The sequence below is a fragment of the Apus apus genome, chromosome Z (assembly GCF_020740795.1).
Source record: "Apus apus isolate bApuApu2 chromosome Z, bApuApu2.pri.cur, whole genome shotgun sequence".
Classification (NCBI taxonomy): Eukaryota; Metazoa; Chordata; class Aves; order Apodiformes; family Apodidae; genus Apus; species Apus apus.
The window spans coordinates 9,457,863-9,480,560 of record NC_067312.1 but is presented as its reverse complement, the minus strand read 5'-3'; the positions used below and the strand labels follow the sequence as shown (position 1 = coordinate 9,480,560).

The window sequence follows — 22,698 nt, the reverse complement described above, 5'->3', positions numbered from 1 at the left end:
GCCTGCCTAGGGTCAGCTCCAAAACTCTGGCCATGTTCTTCCTGCTTTGAAATGTTTGAAGTGAATCCAAGACCCAGTGCCACCCAGCACCCTGCAACACTTCATGCTCAATGACTGGTTTTTAGCAAGATTTGAAGCAACACATGGGGCAGGAAGCATCACAACCAGAGGGCACAGAACAAAGCTGGTGCCTCGTCAGAACCTCTCAGGGCTGTCTGAAGCCTGCAGGGCCCAACCTCTCTACGAGAGATGTCAGCACCATAACCCCTTGGTCTCAGAACAGGGGAAGCTGGCTGTTTTATTGTCACAAAGCACTAAGCACAGAGCCACACCAAGCTTTCTTCAGGTGATTTTGTGGGTCCTGGGAAGACCCAGTACCACCCACCCAAGCTCAGTGCAGCTCTGGCCCAGCACCCACAGCTGTGGCTGACTCAAGCAATCTCTCAGCTGAAACGGGCACTCTTTTCTGTGGTTTTGGGAGCCTTTACTGCCAAGTGACTTCTCCAGTGGTTAATACTACTATGGCTGCAGGCTGCAACCCTCCACTACAATAAAAGTATTCTCCCTGTCCATTTTGGAAACCCAGTGCTGCTTCTCAGCAGAATCGGCACCCAAGGGTTTATTTCCCATTGCACAAGCTCTTACCTGGTCAATGTTTTGTCCCTTCTTCTTTATGGCTTTCAGGACGTTCTCGGGCGAGTACCCCATGTTGACGACTGTCTCTACACACTGCCTCTCGCTGGCAGAGAGAGCCTGTTGCAGCTCAGGAGCAGGGACACCCGACGGCCTGGTGCAGCTGGTGTTACTGGGCACTTTAGACATGGGGAAATTTGGGTGTGTTACCTAAAGGGGAAAACCCAGAGATGGAGGTGATGGTCATCTTCTGCATCCCCACATCCTGCTTGTAGCTAGTGAAGAACCAGGATATCCCAGGTAATTAACCCGAGGGGTTTTTTTTCTAGGCTGCCCTTGGGAAGTTACCCACTGTTGGGGTGGAACCACACAATGCACAGTCTGACCCTAACACCCTTTTGTCCTCAAAAAAACAATCTGCAACCCAGATTCTTTGCCATATACTCTCTCCTGCCAGAGGGACCAAAATATTTAAATTCCCAATCTTTACAGCAGTGGAAATTGTTAAGACGTAGCTAAACCCTGTATCTTGGTGGAAGCATAGAGACTGCTTCCTTCACACCAAGTTTATTCATGACTTCATTTCCACTCCTCCTGGAGATTCACAAACATGGTCCAGGACAATCACAAAGCTGTTTGGGAACTTACCACAGGGATTTCTGTTTCCTTGTAGTCTGGGTGTACCTGTTGGACAACACATTAATAAGATGACTATAAACATTATGCGCGAATGAGCGGGATTTGCTACAGCTGGTGGAGAAGGTTTTAATGGGATAGATCTGGGAGTAACTACCACATTAGGGAGACCTGTGGTCTGATCAGGCTTTCACAGGTGAGACAAAGATGTTACGCAGTTGTGTGGAATTACAGAACAGCCATCCTAAGGATCGTTTCTTCACCCAGCACTCTACAAACCGATTATACTCCAAGAAGGATGTGTCCCCACCTTGTGATTTGGTCACTGGAGCAGCCTCATGTTCATAAAGATGAGTGTAACATTCTGCTACTTGTTCAGCTTTTGACCCAGTGCTACCCAGCCTGAAGGACAGTGATGATTTTGAAGTCACTGCTTAGAGACTTCTCTTGACTTTTTGACCACAGGAAGGTGTTAGAGAAACATGTACCCCTTCTCTACTCTCAAAGCACTGCATTTCATATGCTGTGGGAGTAACGTGGCCTGCAGGCTCAAGACACCACGTGATTTTTCTACCAATGCTCAACATTTGGTCCCATTCCTAGTACGCCAAGAAGGCTGGTCACATTTCCTGCTGCACTCCTGCTCTGCTCCTGCAGATTCAGGCTGCTGGAGGGCAGAACCAACCCACTGCTTCATATGGCTTCGCCCAAGATCACAGCAATGTAAAGTCAGAACTTAGCCCCACCAAATCTGCACAATTTGGTTCATCCATTTAAAAGTCTTCCTGTATTTTAAACAGAATTAGAAAAGACTGAAAAAAATTGCTGCAGACCAAGAGCCTTTTTTTTGCATTTCTTAATAATTATGATGCTAACATAGGTTGCTCCAAAGCTTGTCCAAGTCTTTCAGAAAGGCCTTCTTTGGGCCCAAACTAAACAATAAAAACTGTTAATAAATACCAATTCTGAGAAAAATCTGTTATTTTTTTTACAAACTACATTTATTTGCAGAAAAGCCCCAAACCACCATCAAAGAGGTTTTGTTCTGCATTTCTGACTATCTTCACCTCAAGGGCAGAATTTCTCTTTTAGAAGACAAAGCCTGAGAACTCATATTCAGTCTGATGGGACTGGTTTACCAAAGAGCCTCTCTTGGTGGTGGTATGCAAAGCTCCCTGCACACACCCACTTCAGGCACTTTTGCCACAGTAAAATATGAGATTACACTGAAATGAGGGTCTGGAGTGGCCCTGAAATCAGCTGGTTATCAAATTGAAGGAAGATGCTTTGCTATTGATGCTGCAGTAAGGAAACACAAATCTTCTGACAACCAGAGATCAAAGAGTCTGGGAAAACCAACTCCTCCTCAATCTACTTGAGCTTGACAATGTGTGCTTCTGGCCATTTACTTCCAGCAGAGGAGGGAAACACCTACAGGAATTTCAGGGGACAAAGCCAGGACTGGTCACTCAATACCATGTTCCCTTATGTCTCAAACTGGCATTTCAGTGCCCTTCAAGAAGCAGATGTGCAGTGCTTTCAGCATGTGCTTGCACACTATGTCTTCTAGGGACTTCACACAGAGGACAGGAGGCCTGCCTGCAGCTGTGCCCACCCACACCAGGCTACTGCAGCTGTAAATATTCTGAATGGCTCACCAGGAGTGCCCCATCCTCCTGTAACCAGAGATTTATCTCAAAAAAATAGATCATACTAATCAGGTCTCTGACCAGCTTTAATTCCAACCTTGTCTACACTAGCCATTTCTCCCTCTGCCAGTGCTGCAAAAAGCAAACCAAGGAGCTTAAAAAAAACCAAATCAAAACTCAGAGAGAAGACCACCCAGGACAGAATCAGTGTAGCCTCAGAGAAATCACAAGTTTTATTTCCATCCAAAAATCCTAGATCCAAATCAGTGATAAAACAAACTCCACTGGTAACTCAAATTCCAAAGTTACAATTTCTAGTCTTGTAAGAAAAATTAGATATATGAAATCACTGTGGAATACACTGGGACATAAGATTGTCCTGAGGCTTTCTAAAAAGGACAGGCTTATTCTTGTGTAACCTTGCAGAAGGGTATGTACGACCCTTCTGCTCCCAGCCACAGGGATGACTGTGACTTCTATGATTTTCATACTCCAAGGACTTCTGTTACATTTACTTCAAGACTCCTGCTGCATCTGCTTCATATTCTTGCAGCTCAACTGCCTTTTTCCAGCCATTGGGACCATATTGTGGAAACATGAAACAACCATAGACTTTATAAAGTCTTAGAATTTAAACAGAAAGAACTAGTTCTGTTGGCATACATATCTCTTGGTTTGCTACCTCCACAGGAGAAACAGCTTCAAATTAGGATCTTTATTACTTCCCCTAGTAAGTCTGGTTTTTTGTTTATCAATTTGTATCCTCCCTTACAGAATCTGAGAATACAGACTCCCTCTTGGGCTTTAATATTCCAGCAGAGAGATTTGAAAAGCTAGAGGGAAAATCTGGCCATCTGAAAACCTATCTATCTACTTGTAAGCAATCTTACATGTTAATCCCTAGGGATGTGTCACACAACTGACTCCTGGGTTTCACCTCTAAGCTATTTTATGATCATACAACTGTCTCTCAAACTTGTGATCTGCAGCAGCAAGTAGCTGCTCAGTGCATTGCTGCTTCTGCCAAAGTTTACTGGACTGAATTTATTCTAGTGACCAATAAATCGCTCTTCTGCTGTGCTCTGACAAATACACTATTGGACAGAATACTTTATTTCACAGATAATAATGCATTTACCTAAGCCTGAAAAGAGGTGAAAGAACAACAGGAGTGAAGCAGCATCACTTGTCTCAGAGCACATGGTGTCACATGAAAAAAAAATAAATTAAGCACCCCTTAAATTGCACAGAAGAAACCAGATTAGAGCCAGCAAAAGGATGTGACTCCACAGCTTTCACTAGGCATTATGATTATTGGTGTCCAGATCTTAAGTTTTCTGGAAAAAAAGAGTTCACAAGCTTACTCAAATTTCTGCTCTTATTCACAAGGAGATAAAGACAACAGCAGATAGTGTGAAGTCGTGTTCCCAAAGGGACACTAGAACTTGCTAAAAGTTTGAGGAATCATAAGGGTTGGAAAAGACCCCTGAAGATCATCAAGTCCAACTCCCTACTGCAGCAGGAACACCTAGGGCAAATCACACAAGAAACGTCTCCAGAGAAGGAGACTCCACAGCCTCTCTGGGCAACCTGTCCCAGGGCTCACCAATCCTCACAGTAAAGAAGTTTTTCCTCATGTTGTGGTTGAACTTCCTGCATTCTAACTTGGTGCCATTTCCCCTCACCCTATCACAGGGCACCACTGAAAATAAACTGGGCCATTCTTGACATCCACCCTTCAGCTATTTGTATACATTAATCAGGTCCCCTCTTAGTCTTCCCAAGACTAAGCAGCCCCAGGTCTCTTAGCCTTTCCTCATATGACAGATGTTCCAGTCCCTTAATCACCCTTGTAGCTTTCATTGAGCCCTTTCCAGCATATCCCTGTACCTCTTGAACTGGGGACTCCATTACTGGACACAATACTCCAGATGTGGTCTCACTAGGGCACAGCAGAGGAGGAGAACCTCTCTTGACCTGCTGGCCACACTGTTCTTAATACATCCCAGGATACTATTGGCTCTCTTGGCCACAAGGGCACATTGGTGTCCCATGGATAACTTGTTGTCCACCAGGACCTCAAGGTCCTTCTCCATGGGGCTGCTTTCTAGCAGGTCAACCCCTAATCTATACTGGTCCATGGTGTGTTTTCTCCCCAGGTGCAGGACTCTACACTTACTCTTGTTGAACCTCATGATGTTGCTCTTTGCTCAGCTCTCCAGTCTGTCTAGATCTCACTGGATGGCTGCACAGCCTTCAGGTGTAGCAGCCAATCCTCCCAGCTTTGTAGCATCAACAAACTTGCAGAGGATACACTCCATCCCCTCATCCGGGTCATTGATGAAGATTTTGAATAAGACTGGGCCCAGTACTGACACCTGGAGAACACAAGTCACAGGTCTCCAACTGGACATTGCACTGTTGATCACAACCCTCTGGGTTTATTTAAATGGAACTTCCCATGTTCCAGCTTGTGCCCACTGCTCCATCCTCCTTGCACACACCCTTCAGATACTTGTAAGCAGTGATAAGGTCTCCCCTCAACCTTCTTCTCTTCTCCAGACTAAAGAGTCCCAGCTCTCTCAGCCTGTCCTCATAAAGGAGATGCTCAAAGTCCCCCAGTTTCTGCTGGACTCTCTCCAGTAGCTCCCTGTCTCTCTTGAACTGGGGAGCCCGGAACTGGAGGCAGTATTCCAGCTGTGGCCTCACCAGGGCAGAGCAGAGGGGGAGAATGACCTCTCTAGACCTACTGGCCACACTCTTCCTTATGCATCCCAGGATTCCATTGGCCCTCTTGGCAGCAAGGGCACACTGCTGGCTCATGGATCATTTACTGTCTACCAGGACCCACAGAATTTTTTGAGTTGGAAGGGACCTTAAAGATCATCAAGTTCCAACTCCCCTGAATGGGCAGGGACACCCTCCCCTAGAACAGGCTGCTCAGAGTCCCAAACAACCTACCGTTGAACACCTCCAGGGATGGAGCCCCACAACGTATCTGGGCAGCCTGTTCCAGTGTCTCACCACCCTTGCACTGAAGAATTTCCACCTGATCTCTAACCTAAATCTCTTTTCTTTCAGTTTATAACCATTACCCCATATCCTCTCACTGGAGGCCCCTGTAAAAAGACCCTCCCCAGCTTTCCCATAGGCCCCTTCAGGTGCTGAAAGGCCATTATGAGGTGAGGTCCCCCCAAGCCTCTTCTTCAGACTGAACAACCCCAACTCTCTCAGCCTGTCCTCATAAGGGAGGTGCTCCAGCCCTCGGGTCATTTTTGTGGCCCTTCTCTGGCCATGTTCCAACAGTTCCACATCTTTCTCATGCTGGAGGCACCAGAGCTAGACACAGTGTTCTAGGTGAGGTCTCACCAGGGCAGAGTAGAGGGGCAGAATCACCTCTCTCCATCTGCTGGCCACACTTCTTTTGATACAGCCCAGGATGGAGTTGGCCTTCAGGGCTGCAACTGCACATTGGTGGCTCGTGTCCAGCTTTTGATCCACTAGTACCCCCAGGTCCTTTTCCACAGGGCTGTTCTCAAGTGTGATCTCCCCCAGCCCGTATGCATATCTTGGGTTACCTTGGCCCAGGTGCAGGACCCTGTACCTGGCCTTGTTGAACCTCATGAGTTTCTTCTGGGGCCACTTCTCTATCTTGTCCAGGTCCCTCTGGCATGTCAACTGCACTGCCCAGCTTGATGTCATTGGCAAACCTGCTGAGGGTGCTCTCAATGCCACCATGAATATTGTTAATGAAGATATTAAACAGCACTGGGCCCAGCACTGACCCCTGAGGGACACCACTTGTCACTGTTTCCCATCTGGACTTAGAGATGTTGACCAGTACCCTCTGGGCATGGCCATCCAACCAGTTCCTTATCCACTGAACAGCCCACCCATCAAACCCATTAAATCTCCAATTTAGTGAGAAGGGTGTTGTGGGGGACCATGTCAAAGGCCTTGCAGAAGTCCAGATAGATCACAACCACTGCTTTTCCCTGGTTGACTGATTTAGTCACTTCATTGTAGAAAGTCACTAGGTTGTTCAGGCAGGATTTGCCCCTGGTAAAGCCATGCTGGCTGTCCTGGATCACCTCCTTGTCCTCCATGTGCCTGAGCATGTCTTCTAGGAGGATCTGTTCCATGATCTTCCCAGGCACAGAGGTGAGGCTGATAGCTCAGTAGTTCCCAGGGTCCTCCTTTCTACCCTTTTTAAATATGGGTGTAACATGTCCTTTCTTCTAGTGACCAGGGACTTCACCTGACTGCCATGACTTTTCAAATATCATGGACAGTGGTTTGGCAACTACATCCACCAATTCCTTCAAGACTCTGGAATATATCTCATCAGGTCCCATTGACTTGTATATCTTCACGTTCCTCAGATGGTCATGAACCTTATCTTCACTTACAGTGGGGGGGGAGTTGGTCTCTCTGGTGTCCATCTTGTGGGCCATCAACATGAGAGTTGTGAGGAGAGGGGCTACCAGTGAAGACTGGGGCAAAAAAGTGGTTGAGAACCTCACCCTCCTCCTCATCTGTTATTACCATTTCACCATTGTGGCTCATCAAGGGGGTTACACTTTCTTTAGCCTTTCATTTCTGGTTTACATACCTGTAGAAGCCCTTCTTGTTCTTCTTAACATCTCTTGCCAAGTCCATTTCTAGCTGTGCCTTGGCCTTCCTGACCTCATCCCTCCAGAACCAGGCAGCATTCCTATACTCTACCCAGGATACCTGTCCCCTCTTCCTGTCCCCTCCCCTCTGCCTGTGTAGGTCCAACTTGCCTTTTAGTTTAACCAGCAGGTCAAACTCCAAGATCCTTTTCCTCAGAACTGCTTCCCAGGAGGTCCACCCCTAACCTATATTGGTGCATAGGGTTCTTCCTCTTCAGGTGCAGGACCCTACACTTGCCCTTGTTGAACATCTCTAGGTTCCTCCCTGCCCAGCTCTCCAGCCTGTCCAGGTCACACTGAATGGCAGCACAGGCCTCTGGAGTGTCAGCCACCCCTCCCAGTTTGGTATCATCAGTGAATTTGCTAAGGGTACACTGTCCCCTTGTCCTGGTCATGGATGAGTATGTTGCACAAGACCAGACTGAGGACTGACCCCTGGGGGACATCACTGGTCACAGGACTCCAGCTCAGCCCTGCTCATTTAATCACAACCCTCTGAGTTCTGTACTTTTTTCTTTCCTGAATGACACAGCATATCCATGTGTTGTAATTTATTATTGCTTCTATTTCTTGAAAAGCCTGCATTTCCTGTTATTTCCAGCAAATAAATAAGCCAAGGCATAAATCTAGAAGGATTTTAACTCAAAACCTAACAGCACTTCAGAAACAGATTTATCTATTGGATAAGGCAGAATGCTGGACCATACAAAGAAGGTATCCTGTATGCTTAGCTCAAAGGTGTACAAGTAGTAGTAGCATCAGTTGTCCACTGGGTACCCAGTCCCCTGAGCTGGAAGACAGGGACAGGGAGCAGTCTTAAGTCCTCATAATCCAAGGGGAAATGCCCAGTGAGCTGCTGCACCGCTTAGACATGCACAAGTCTATGGGACCAGATGGGATACACCCAAGGGCACTGAGGAAGCTGGCAGAAGTGCTCACCAAGCCACTTTCCACCAGTTACCAACAGTCCTGGCTAATTAGCGAGGTCCCAGTTGACTGAAGGTTGGCAAATATGATGTCCAACTACCAGAAGGGCTGCAAGGAGGATCCAGGGAACTACAGACTGTCAGTCTGACCTCGGTGCCAGGGAAGGTTAGTGAGCAGATCATCAAGTGCCATTGTGCAGCACATGCAAGATAACAAGGGGATCAGGCCTGGAGAAAAGGAGGCTGAGGAGAGACCTTCATGCTTTCTACTGAAAGGAGGTTATAGCAAGGTGGGGGTCAGTCTCTTCTCACTGGTAACAAGCAACAGGACAGGAGAAGTTGGCCTCAAGTTGTGCTAGGCAAGGTTTGGATGAGGTCTTAGAAAAAACTTCTTCACCATAGAAGGTTATTGAACACTGGAAGAAGCTGCACAGGGAGGTGGTTGAATCACCATCCCTGGAGGTGTCTGAAAGACATATAGATGTGGTGTTTGGGAATACAGTTTAGCACGGGATTCTGTAGTTAGGTTATTGGTTGGACTTGATGATCTTGAAGGTTATTTCCAACCAAAACAATTTTGTGATTTGGTGAACTACAAACAAAAGCTGAAATAAAAATTGGTCTAAAAATATGAGATTTCTGGGAAACACGCAGAATAATAATCTGAGGTTCAGAACTGCCAGCATGAAAGCCTGTTGGAGTGATCAATTTGTTTTGTAAATTAAGAGGATCTACACATCACTCCCACTAAATGCAACTAAAACCAAAGGCACAGGACATTTTAGAAGCAACATTTGCCTCCACACCTCCACATCTCCCCAGCAACCCCAGCTCTAATCCACTGCATGTTTACCGTAGTTGCTGTGATTTGAGATGATTCTTCTTCTGTACAAACTGTCGACACAGTCAGGGAAGGCAGCCTGGATGAAGAGGATAATGTTGATGTCTCCATGCCACTGTCCTCATTTAGAGTAGAAAGCCCAATCATGTGGTGTCCATTCAGTTCACTAGCTTTACTCTGAGCGCAGGTCTGCAAAGAGCTGAGCAAAGTGCCATTGCGGAGACAGGTAGTGCTGTGGAAAGTGCTCGTGAGCTTTGATGATTTTTGATCACACTCATCAGAGTCAAGTTTAGGGAAGGATAGCGATTTGATATTGCTCACTGAAGTGATAGGGGACAGGGACACTTTGGAAGACAAGGACATCTTTTCACAGTTTCCCAACTGCGGTAAAGTGATAAAGCCATTGGGTTTGTGAAGGGGCTTGAAGTCCAACGTGGCTCTTTCTATGGATGCCAGAACTTCCTCATCTTGCAACACAGACTCAGACCCTCCTTTGGGCAAAGTATTATCTAACAGCTGGGCAACAATTGGCCCAGTAGTACCAACATGAATTTCAAGAATATTTTTTAATTCCTCCTTATCATCAATAGTTTTTAATTCCAGTTTGTCAAATGGGTCTTCTTCACATTCAAAATCAGCTGGGTTGAAATCTGCTTTCGGACGAGGTGGACTGAGAACCTTTTGCTTCACAGCGCTGCTGTCAGCTCGTGTAGGAGTAAGAATACTATTGTGCTGCAGGCTAGCAAGGATGGGGTTAATAGGAGGAGGCATGGCCTCAGGACAAGGTCCCTCTGAGAACCCCATTTTGTTGTTGTCCTCTGAAGCTGCTTTTGAGTCTGTTAATGCTTCTTCTGCCTTCCGTTCAGCTTCTCTCTGGGCAGCTTGAATTTTCTTGATATCTTCAGCCCACCCGACTGTCTTCTTTTCCAGTGAGAAGTCATACTGAGCAGAGGCAGAGGGGAAAGGAGAGAAAAAAACAGGATATATTATCTGGATAATAGTACTACTTGGAACAGCTATAAAAGTAACAGAGTATCAGCTACATTAATTACCACAGACAATTTTTTCCCAGCAATCTTGTAACCTACAGACTGGCAAAGCTAAAAGACATCACCGAATAGTTAATTTTGCTTCTGGCAGCAACACCTGGCTATAGTCTGGGTTAGAGTATCATATTTTGCCTCCTGCCTACATTTAGTTTTACTTTATTGCTACTTATCATCCCAAAAATCAGTTTCACAGCCCTCTTGCCCTCTCCCCATCAGACAACAGATACAGGAAGGAAAAATCTGATGTGTTACTATACGGACAATCATACCCAGACACGGCAACACTGAACTACTGTGTCCACAAGGTGAACAAGTAATTCAAGACTATGGCAGTGTATTTTTCCATCCAAAGACCAATACGGTATTACTCAGTTTCCCTTAAAAGATTCCTAAGGGATCTTGATATCAAGAGTTTCACACCTACTCATTTAAAAGGCATTGCTATTCTTACCCCAGTGACAATGGCTCACCAGCCAGAGACAATACACTGGCTACACCAGTGATGACAACTACCTGCAGCAGCAGGTTTTGCTGCAATTACTGCCATGACAGGATTCCACAAGGACTTCTCATTTAACACAAGCTTCTCCATGGCCAGGTTAGCAGGAAGGCATTTGTAAGCTGCTCTACAGCAGCTTACTGGCCATTGTAGTGGCTTAGTTGAGATGACAAAATTATTAACAGACTAAATCTACTTAAAGATGTAGTATTTCATGTATTTTTAAAATAGCCACAACATGTTTACAGAAAAAAGCCTATAAGTTAATTCCAGGGTGTTGTCAAGACAAGAAGTCATAACGTACCCTTGCCAGGATAACGGCACCTAACCAAACAGCAGTGCTCTTGCCACGTGACTGCTAGGTCATACAAATTCCTAACTCTAAAGAGCAACAAAACCAGCAAAGTTTGCCAGGCCTCTATTAGGCTTTTCTGGGACACTCTGTATGTTGCATCACATCCCACTCATCCACCCATAGCGGGCTCAACTGAGATCCTGGGGATGTGTCAATCAACTGTGGTACAGTTCTCCCTTCCTGTAGCTCTAAGACTCCAAGAGGTGTGATCCGCAATTTAGCAGCAAACGTGACTAAGAAAAACATCTCACTAGCAGAAGTGCTGGGCACTATTACTTACACATTCTCCATTACATGAGCAGAGCTACCAGTTTTGTGTATGTGTCTATGGTCGTATGTATGGCTAAAATTGACCACTGCCATATTCTTTTTAATATTAAAGAAACAGAGGGTATTTATATAAAAATAGGTAGCCTAGGTCAGTTTTGCTTCCATGCAGATTTTTACAGCTGTAGTGTGAGCTGTTAAAAAAAAAAAGTTAAATTGTGGTGAGAGATTCACAGTCTACATATTCACATCATATTGTGCAAGGCACTGCAGGCCAGTCAGGCATACTATATTTGTGCCTCAGCTTGGCAGGAAAAAGGTGACATGGCACAATGAAGCCAGTAACAGGACACAAAAGTCTCCTTTAGATCTCCCACATCAGCTTAACTGGGTGGAAATACACTTGCGAGGACAACCAGGTAATCATGTAATGGCTATAATGAAAAAGCCATGATGTAGGGCAATTCAGATATTCAGCTATCCAGTGGATGAGTTACAGGGCAGGAAAAAAAAATAAAAAGCAGAACCATCTACAGCAATTTGTCATAGCTTAGGTGACTACAATAATCAGTTTTGACGGACCACAGAAAATCACGATACAAAATTAGAAAACAGTTCAATTAGCTTTCCCACATCACAACCTTCATTTGAAGATCAGATTTTCAGCAGTCATGCTACGACAACTGGTTTTATGCTACCAGGAGTTTATGGTAACAGATGTGCTTCTCAAAGATCTGGAAGCCATCAGTACCAAGCTGTAACCTGTTTGCCCTACAGCTGGAAGAGAATTTCCCCTCAGAACTACAGAGAACTCAAGAACTGGAAATTCATGTCTTCATCCCACTATTGTGAGAATCCACAAAAAAATGTTACAGTAACACTTGTTTCCCTCAAAAAAAACCTTCTGCAAGTATGCCATCGCATGAGTGTATTAGTTCTTACCATTTCTCCTCTTAAAAATGCTATTCAAATTTAATCAGCCTAACTTTTAGACCTGCAAATATTACACAAAACCATTATGCTTTTTGAAATAGATACACTAAAATAAATGCTATTAGGCTTTTTAAGTGATAAGTAGAAGCTTTTTGCACACCCTATCATATTTTTATCTTTCAATACATTTTAAGAGATCTTCTGCAACTACAAAATGACACTACAGGACTGACAAGACTAACACTGGAACATGTGTGCAATCTGTGATTACTTGTGATCTACAGCACCTCAGAGGTGAGGGAGGAACAGAGTGAAAAAGCAAAACACATCACTTACCTGGGCTTCTCTGACAAGCTGAGAAGAATCAGGCAGGCAGAAACCAATGGGTAATCCAACCTTGGCTGGGGTTTTGAATTTGTCTCCTATCTTAAATGGGACATCATCCAGATAACTGAAAGGCCCTAAGATCAAAAGCAGAAATGGTATTAAAAAGAAAAAAAAGCTTTTAGTTTAATGCAGTCAATTAAGACACAATTCTCTATTTGGGAGCTGTCCCAACTACACTAGCTGACACAATACAAAGGAAGTTGCTTGATCAGAAACATTTAAATCTATTTGGACTTCATTGTCCCAGTTTTGTTGGTGGTATTTATTTGTAGGGTTTGTTTGGTTTTTTTAATATTCTAGCTCAGAACTACTAAAAAAAAAAAACAACCAACAAACAAAACCTAAAACATAATGATCCAACAATTGATTTGAAGTCAATATATCAAACATCTTAGCTTCCCCACACTACAAATTGAACACAATTTCTCTGTTAACTGAAAGGGGTCTCTTGGATCACTGGTCTCAGTTTCTGAAATTTCAAGCAAGATTTCTGGCTGTGTAAAACAATCTGAAGTGTTCTACTTCAGTAGAACAAAAAAAGACATTAGTGGCAGCGTCTAAGATAGTTTTCAGCGACTAACCTCTTGCTCAGCGAGTTGTGACTTGCCATTTTTATCTGACCCATTTTCATACTCAGAAGACAGTTTAAGTATTGCTCGTGTTCCTTCACTATTGACTCATCTACAACAAGGCAGCCCCAGGCTCCAAAAGGAGGAGCAGCTTTGGAAAACAGGAACATCCTGTTAATTTGGAGTTAAACGTTCATGTACTGTCATCACTTGAGCATTTGTACTATGCACCACAATGGCTGGTGTCATAGTCCTGTTAGAACACAGGTGGCATTTCCTCCAGGTTCAAAAACATCAGGCTGAGTAAGCTACATCCCATCTGCACCACCAGGATGAAAAAATGCTCCAGGCAGAATATAATAGCATTTTCACTGATCCTTACTGAGAAGCACCATTCAAGCATTATACAGCACAGTATCCAGGTAGCACCTCACTGGCAACCAGCACCAGCTCACCACCAACCAAAACTGCATCTAAATAGTATTTGAGCTGGCAATTTGAGACCTGAATATGCTGAATAAGTGACCTGAATAAGTGTTTGCTCATGCAGAAATAGCAACTGCCACAGCCCTTGCATGGAGAGGGGTAAATTATGGCCAAGTCAGAGACAACCAGATATCCTGACTGCTCAGCAGTGGCTGCTGCTACTATGGCCTGCTTAGTCCCACTGGCACAAGTCCTGCTCTAAGCAGGATGATCCAAGTGAAGCAGGATTACCACCACACCATCTCACAGCCCAAATTGCTCCGTGTGCAAATACTGCTCTGATAAGACCTATTGACACAGTAAGTGGTAGATACATCCCCTTGCACAGCTGCAGCCTTTGCCTGAAATAGATCCTAGCCACAGAGGGTACAAGCACACATGCTGTTTACACAGTAATATTATTTATTTTGGTGCAGTAAAAAAAACCCTAAACACACCTACACTAGATGGGCTGCATTGAGAACTGCCAACTTAACCTCAAAAACTAGACTAAGGAATAAAAACCTTTAGTTTCTTCTCAGCATACCGACTTTTTTAGTAACCACTGCTCTAATCTCATATTAAATATAACTCTGTTACACACCAACAGGTAAAGGTGCTAATTGTTTTAAATGGCAAATTCTAAAGCAGTAAGCAAAATGCACATACAGAAAGTACTACACAAGCCACTGTTTGAGTAAGTCGTGTTCAAGTGAAGCAATTAAAGGTTTTTTTTTAAACTGTTATTTAATATGGCTGTTAGCCACTTCATCCTTTTAGCAGCAAGAAGCATCTTGAGGGAGTCCTGAGAAAAGCCCTGGCAAAACTGTACATGTCAGTCTGATCTCTGACACTGAACACCATACAGAATTCCTGGCCCAAAGAATTACTAAAAGAGATGGAGCAAGATCTCTCTGCATTAGTATAATGAGGACCTAACCAACCCACGGGAGCATCCTCATGTTTGGCAGCTAAATGGATAGACTTCAGGTAACACCGGTTACCAGTTATGAATGGGGAACAGTTCAGAAACCAAGTGGAACTTATTTTTTGTGGTCACACAAACCACACTTAGATAATTTTCAGAAATTGGAGTTAAATGCTTTCATGTTGTGTAGTGGCAGTGACGACACAGCAGCAATATTAACATGCTGCGCTTGGTTTAATGCACAGTTTTTGTACAGTATATGAGAGGTGCATTTTAAATATCACTAATTACTAGAACTTAAGCTTAGATTTCTGATTATTCAGACGACAGGAGAGTATTTGAAGTTAAATGCTTAGGCATAGTTACAAATGTATGCCAAGAATACCCTTCATGACAAGAAGAGGGTTTTCTTCTCTTCACCTGTACCTTAGGTTCCCATCTTAATCTCCATCTGAACATGTCGTGAGCAACCTGCTTGAGCAGCAGTTTGGACATGATGTTCTCGAGGTCTGATTATTATTCTGCCATGAAGGAGTAGGGAACAGACTGAATTTCAGTTTAACAGAGAACAGGCACGGTATCAGGAAGCAGCAAGAAGGAAGGCAAGGCACTTGATTCCTAACAAAAAATTACTGAGGTTAAACAGATTAGTCTCTATCAACTGCCTAGGCCGGGACATTAATCAGCAGCAATAGTAGGATTCATCTTCCTGAAAAGACAAGTATGTAAATTTCAACTTACCATGAGAGTCAGATCCCAACTTCTTAGAAGCCATTTAGAACCTGAAAAACATTTTAAAACACCTTTAATAACTTTATACATATAGCATATCATGAATCCCTGGAGTTCTACAGAGTCTTATCTCTAGATTATGGAACATGTTGCAGACACTTGGTGTTTATCCTGTTCCCAAGACAGATAGGCAAACTTATTCTGTAGCCTTGAGAACAGGCTGAGTAGACAAATAACTCAGCCCAAGGTCTGACTATCTAAATCGTAAAATGAAGAACAAAAACAAAACAACAAAAACAGCCAAGAAGCAGCCAGGCTGATCAGGAAGGTGGGGAATTCCTGCTCACAGCACTCAGAGGCTGCTCTGTCCCAGCCCCATGGCGCACATCCTGCCTCCTCCCTTGACATTAAGTATAGCCCTTTCTACTAGAAATACCACACTGATCCTCTTCAGCTTAATCCCTGCTGCTCTGAAAAGGGATACTATCATATTGGGTATGTATATGTAACATATTGGGTAATGCATATATAACGATACAGGTATACAATAAACTGTGCCATCAAGAAGGTATTTTCAGATACATATAGGAAAACAATGCTAACAAGAGTCCTCTCCTATGGCCTCAAAAATTTTGCTAACAACTTTTAAAATTCTTATGCAAATCCTCCATAGCCAAGATGTTAAACACAGAAGCACTTAGCCAGATTTTAAGATAGAGCAGGCATTTCTTAAGACAGAATTAGCTGTCTTATTGCTTATCAGCTAAACCCTGCTCCAGGACACTTAGGCTATGTTCAACAACCTAACTGGGTTTTTTTGCTAGATTAGAAGGCCATTGCAAGATCCATCTCAAGACACTTCAGCACAGTTCTCTGAATAACTGAATTTCAGGCCCTTCTTTAGATGCTATGTATAACAAGGAATCCAAGTTGTCCTTTGTTTCTGAAGCCTTCCAGCTCATAGACTGGAAGGCTCAACACTCACTCTTCAAAAACAAGAAGTTACCTGGCACATCACCACCAGCAGCAGAAAGCTCTCAAAGCATCATCTAGAGCAGATCTAACATTCATCTCCATCATTCCTCAATCAAGATCTTAGCTTCCACTGCAAATTCCAACTGAAAATGTTACCTTAAAGGAAGGGTGGCATAAGGTAAGGATTACACAGACAGCTTAGCTACCATTCTTCCTGGAAGCTGCTGACCTGACTGGGGTCAGGAAGAGCCAGTTTCAAGTACTTCAGGCAAGTACTCTTTGCTGAGCAAAGGTCCCTTTCAACATTATGTTGAAATCAATAGGTGAACCAACCCTACTGCCTAACAGGAATTTCACACACAGCTAAAGCCAATGCTGTATGAAGAAGATTACTCAGGTGCAACCCAGCTTCATGAAACACAGAAAGCTGATGCTCAGCTATAGGGAAGTGAGTCATGCTGAGCAACCCCAGGCATACCTTGTACATAAAAGCTGTGTGTCATTCTGCTTCATGTTTGTCAGGTTCTTCTCAGCACACCTCACCATCTCCCTCTACGTTGGTATTATGTCTGAACACTAATCCAGAGAACTGGCTTTGGCAATAGCTGGCAACTGCTCCTCAAAAGCAAACAAAACATTGAAGCTTCAAAGATGTAAGGAAAAGGAGGTGAAACAGTGACATGTCAGGAAGGCTGTCAGGACAAAGCCACAAGAACACCTGGTACAGTTACTAGAGCTGAATGGACTTCACCAGTCCCAGTGCCCCAGAGGAAGAGACCAGACTGCAGACAATTGCACAGGAACTAGGCTGCACCTTTCAAACCCAGATGACACTGTCAGACAAACTGTTATGTTGATAGTTTCTCTGTAGGAGAGTTGCAACTAAAACATCAACTTCATTTGTTACTACTGAAAAAGCCAGGCCACATATGAAATCATACAACCTTCACATCTCACCAGTCTTCTCTGGACATCACTGGAGACTACGATGCACTACCTGCAAGCATCTATGATGGCTGCCCATCGCCCACCACTACTACAGCTGAGCTGAATTAGGGACAAGATGTCTACACACTTCCTTTAATCTCTCCAAGTTTGCCTTTCCTCTAGTTACTAGATCAGACTGAAAATCAAGTGCTGCTTTTCTATACGATTTTAAAATGTCTGATGAGAGGAAGTAGCCTCCTCACTTTGGTGACTCAACTAACAAGGAAGGTTTTTCAATGCAGTACCAGTTATCTACAAACAATACAATTTAAGCTGCTGCCTCATTCACCAGAATTAGCCTACTCAAGGCTGCACCAACAAAGAGGACAACAAAAAGAAAATTCAAAAAGACCACTCTTAGAACTCCAGATGGCTATTGTAAGAACACACTACATTTACCATCTCACACATGGATCTTAGGTAACAGAACATTAAGTTACTATGACACTATCATTTTGCTCAGTCTGCATTAGTAGCAAAACCAAAGATGTCCACACCTAGTATCCAGGGAGTTTTCCAACAGTACACCAATCTGGAGCTGCATAAAGCCTTGGATGTATCCTCAGTGTCAAAACACTCCACAGAAGCAATAAGTATCTTGCTTTTGTTAGCAAACGTACAGCAAAACCCTAGTGCAGACCAGGCAATCATGATAACTTCAAGGTGCAATGGGAAATATTACTCTGCCATATGCAACACCTTATTTTAACCATAGATTTAGCTAAGGCACATCAATAGCAAGCTATCATGAAATGAACCATTTCCACAGACAGAGCTACATTTTAGATTCCGGTAGCATTTGCATCACACTAGATCTTCCTGATGCACTTAAGACAACTTTGTGGCAGAAGGCACTGTTAGTGCTAACCATGGCACAGAGTAACACTAGAACAGGCTGCCAGCCACATTTTGACACCTCCTTTCCAAAAAGGGTTTAATTAAAATAGTGTTTTGTGTCTAATTTGATTTGATGAGTTATTTAGGGGCCACAGTTACCAGCATCTTGCTGTTGCTCTGTACTTCTAGTGTAAGTATAAGAACTATATTTGCTTAATCAAAGCAGTTGCACGGTGCAGTAAAGGTCTGGTTACCTTTTTAACTGCCTTTTTAGGTATTTAAAGAACTCGCTCTGAAAACCTTACTTCAAACCAACTAATGGATGACTGCAGCCTTATCACTGTTACCTTTGCTTTCCAGACTCCAGAACAGATACTGAAGAGCATCTGTGGGAATGGCACAGGGGGATACACATTTTGGTCTGATGGTTTACTGCACATTTTAATTGACAAAGAACATACTCTATTGAATGTAGTTTTTCAGAATCTTTTCTGGACTCAGGAAACAAGTTAGTTGCATAGTACTACAAGAATTTCTTATAACCACCTATAAGCTCTCTTCTATAAATGTAGATCTCCTTAACTTCATTCCCTCATTCTTGGTTCTGGCTAACCTTCTGAAGAGAAGATAAGGGCTACAAGTGACTAAAACTTAAAAGCAACTTTAACATCAGTAACCACCGAAGCAACCTGATGTGAGCTCTCCCCTTCCTGTATGTATGTTCATTTTTCACTTAGTGATACTGAGGCAATAGGGCAACATTCTTAAAACCAGGCAGACAGATAAACAAAGTAGAGCAGAGCCCAGGATGAGTGCAGGGGATGTCAAGAGAGATGATAGAAGGGGATGAGGGGACAGTTAACAACACCACCACCACAGAAAAAAAACCCAACAACAAAAGATGCAGAAACAGAGAAGTAACAAGACAAAACTGATGACAGAAACAACTTGCACAAAGAGACAGATGACAAACTGGAAAGGCTTGAAGGAACAGCACAGAGATGACCAAGACAGTTCACCTGGCATGTCACCCACTTAAACCTGGATGTCTACTTAGCTGTGTTGCCAGACAACAAGGAGAACGCAGAGAAGTGTGACTTGGTGAAGTCAAGCAATACCAAAGGGATAATGTCATCAGCAGATGAGAAAAAACCAATTACTATCAAGAGTGAGTCATGGGGAGTTGCTGCGAAGTTGAGGTGCTTTTAAATTATTATTTCCATGTTCCTTCAATTGGTGTTTTCCCCAAAGTTTTTATCTACATTCCTTTTCTTCTGCAAGAGCTCTTACTTGTCAAATTGTCAAGTTGGAAGCAACCTAATGGCAGCTGGGACTAATGGTCCCTGGCACAGCTTTCCTAATGATAACTCGAGCCAATTTAACTGTCAAGAAGAATGGTCCTGCTCAATGTAAGGGGAATGGACTGGATGACATTTAAAGGTTTCTTCCAACACAAACCATTCTATGACTCTAAGCACTTGTCTCTTGTTGCTATACTTCTCATTTTGGGGTGCAAGTATGTCTAGATTCCAGATTGTATGAATTCTCTGAAAAAACTCCCACCTAAGATTCAGATAAATGAGAAATATACTTATTCTGGGTCAGAGGAAACCAAAATGTCTCTAGTTACCAATTATAATTAATTCAGCACATCTATGATTTTCAGAGAAGACAACGCTGATCTTGCAACTTCCAATTTGCCTGCTAACACATATAGTGCAGTCTAAGTACACAGTACTGAGAATGCATACAGTCTCTCTCACTCTGAAAACTCAAAAGACAAAAAAGCCCATCACAATCCATTTTTTTTGCTGCCCATATTAGTTCCTGAACTACTACTGATTTTACACTGAGGAACAGTGAAAAGCATTTTGATTTTAGTAATTTCTAAAGTGTCACAGGTATTCCAGATTTAGACAGTGGTTTAAGTTTTCACTATAACTACCTATTTCCTCAGGATTCTTTATATAGCCTCATGCAATGAAAACAGACAGTGCCTGCTACTAACGTAAAACGACATTTAAGATTCTCATATCAAAGCTTCCCACCTATGCAAGTGCTCAATCATTGATACACAACTGAGATCTCTTATGTCGGCTGACAGTACAAAGCCAATCACAGAAGTTTACTATAGTACAAAACAAATTCCATTTTCATTTACTGCAACGTCAAAGTAGATGACATCACCCCTAATCTGCAGCAAATGTTTCTACTTTGTACCTCCAACAGTTCTGCAAATAATGAGCAGTCCACCGCATGGAGTTACTTCACTTTCATAAAACATGATCATGTCGAGCCCTGATAAAAACAGCTCCTTCGACAAAGTCGTAAAACTAGATTTGACATGTTGCAACTACATGCCTTGAGGGGGGGGGGAAGAATTAAAGAAAAAAAAGCAGACAGAAAAAAGTTTTAACTGTATCTGCAGTAATTTAAGTGCTTTAAGTGCAACTGCAGTCCAGGAGATGTAGTACACTAAGATTCTTGGTTTATTTTAAGAGCAACAAGAACAAGACAGATCCTCCTTGAAGCAAATACAAGTGTAGAGTTTCCACTCAGTTAACAATGGCCACTGGCTAAAACAAATCTAATGACATGTCCTCCTCTTATGGGATATAAGTGGTCACCTGACCTTTAATCAAATACAAACCAGGGATTACAATGACAACAGGAGACGTAGGGGGGAAGGGATGAGATCTCTGCTGCATACACATGCCATGGATCAACAATCCAAGCAACTGTGACGAGAGATCTACATTTTGAAGGACAACCTGCAGCATGGAACTAATTTAGTAAGTTGCTTCCAGTGAAGTGATTGAGGGGCAGAGGGACAGGAACCAATTAAAAGGCACTTTGAAAAACATTTTCAGAATATGCAAGTAGGAAGGACAGGGAGAAAAGAGCACCTGAAGAGTAGGTCTGTGAGCAGATCACATTATTGGATTACATGACAACACTCTTTCATGATTGCGTTAACATTCATTACAGGGCTCCACGCGCAGATGCTGGATAGCATCTTACTAGCAGTGACAAAAATGAGGAAAAATTGATTCTTCGACTTGTGTGGTTGCTTAAAGAGACATAGCGGGCAATTAGACTGTCTTCTTCAGTACACATCAATCAATGGGAAGTTAAAGCAGAACTCTCTTCTGCAGGCTCCCAGAGAAGCACAGTATCTCTCACTGTTGTTGTTTTCCATTCTTAATCAATTACACACCTGTAGTTACAGAGCTGTCCCACTCCGTTCATTGAAGACACTACACTTGTTAAAACCACATACTATTTGGGTAGGTTAAGGATTTAAGGGTCTTAGCTGACGACAGTTCTATTTCTCCTTTAAGATCCTAACTCTGCATTTGGGACAGAAGAATGCCACCTAATTCACCCAAAAATAAGGGAAAACCCTACAATGGCCGAGGAAATGCAATACACTAATGCACTGCTATTACAATCACTGAGTCACTTACCAGCCATACAAGTTTCCAATGAAGTAAGAAGCTTATGCACCATACAAGGCTCTAGAACTACAAGTCTGACAGGCAACAGTGTAAGAAAACTGAAAATTACAAACAGCCCTGTGGTCAAGGCAGATCAGTAAAAGCTTTTGCTCTGGCCAGAGACTGACGTGCCAAGCAAAAGTATAGAAGATCCACCTATTCTAAATTCATGTTTAACCATTACAGCAACCAGACCTTTTTCAAAACAGACTCTTCTCAAAAAAGACAGTTCCATCACAGAAGAAAACAACCTTCAACTCATATCTAAGACTGGCCTGACTTTCACATTCAGCAAACAAGGGAATAAGCCCAGGTTATGGATTTTAGAGTGTAGTTCCTACCTAAGTTATTTAAAGATCACCTAAACAGAAAAGCAAAGTACAAAAAAATAGATGGGTTTACTTTTTTTTTTTTGAGATCAGCTTCACTTATCTAGAAAGTACAACATCAACAAGAAAAGGGTGGGAAACTAGAAGCACAAGGATGTCTTCTCTTTGAGAAGCGAGACAGACATGTGCACGATAAGTCACAGCACAAAATACAAACATGCTGTGCAGCTCCCACATTCTAGGAAAAAAAAATGAGAAAAGATGACCCAGCAGTCATATGACCAATGAGCACTAGAATAATCTCACAATGCAGTAACAAAACCAATGCCAAATTTTATGAGCAGAGCAACTGCTTAATTACTATTTGCCTATATCTAATACCTACCACTTCCTAGAGTTTAAAATAGTTAGAAGGAATGCATGTAGGACCTATTAACAAATTCAGCTACTTCAGCTTAATTAGCACAAGACTTCATAATACAAATGTGTCAAATCATTAATCTTAGCACTAGTCAGAATCAGGTACATGCA

General features: G+C 43.0%; 1 protein-coding gene across 3 annotated transcripts in view; it reads right to left on the bottom strand.

Moving 5' to 3' along the window:
* UBAP1 (ubiquitin associated protein 1) overlaps nucleotides 1-22,698 on the bottom strand; it is a 38,147-nt gene that overhangs the window by 3,388 nt on the left and 12,061 nt on the right. For 2 of the 3 annotated variants that reach the window (XM_051642590.1, XM_051642593.1), the window contains exons 2-6: nucleotides 15,552-15,592; nucleotides 12,798-12,922; nucleotides 9,371-10,300; nucleotides 1,282-1,317; nucleotides 646-843 (exon numbers count right to left, since the gene is read on the bottom strand). In XM_051642590.1, coding sequence (XP_051498550.1) covers nucleotides 646-843; nucleotides 1,282-1,317; nucleotides 9,371-10,300; nucleotides 12,798-12,922; nucleotides 15,552-15,585 — 1,323 coding nt within the window. In that variant the 5' untranslated portion in view covers nucleotides 15,586-15,592. The remainder of the gene's footprint in view (nucleotides 1-645; nucleotides 844-1,281; nucleotides 1,318-9,370; nucleotides 10,301-12,797; nucleotides 12,923-15,551; nucleotides 15,593-22,698) is intronic. The other variant, XM_051642592.1, reaches the window with a different exon arrangement.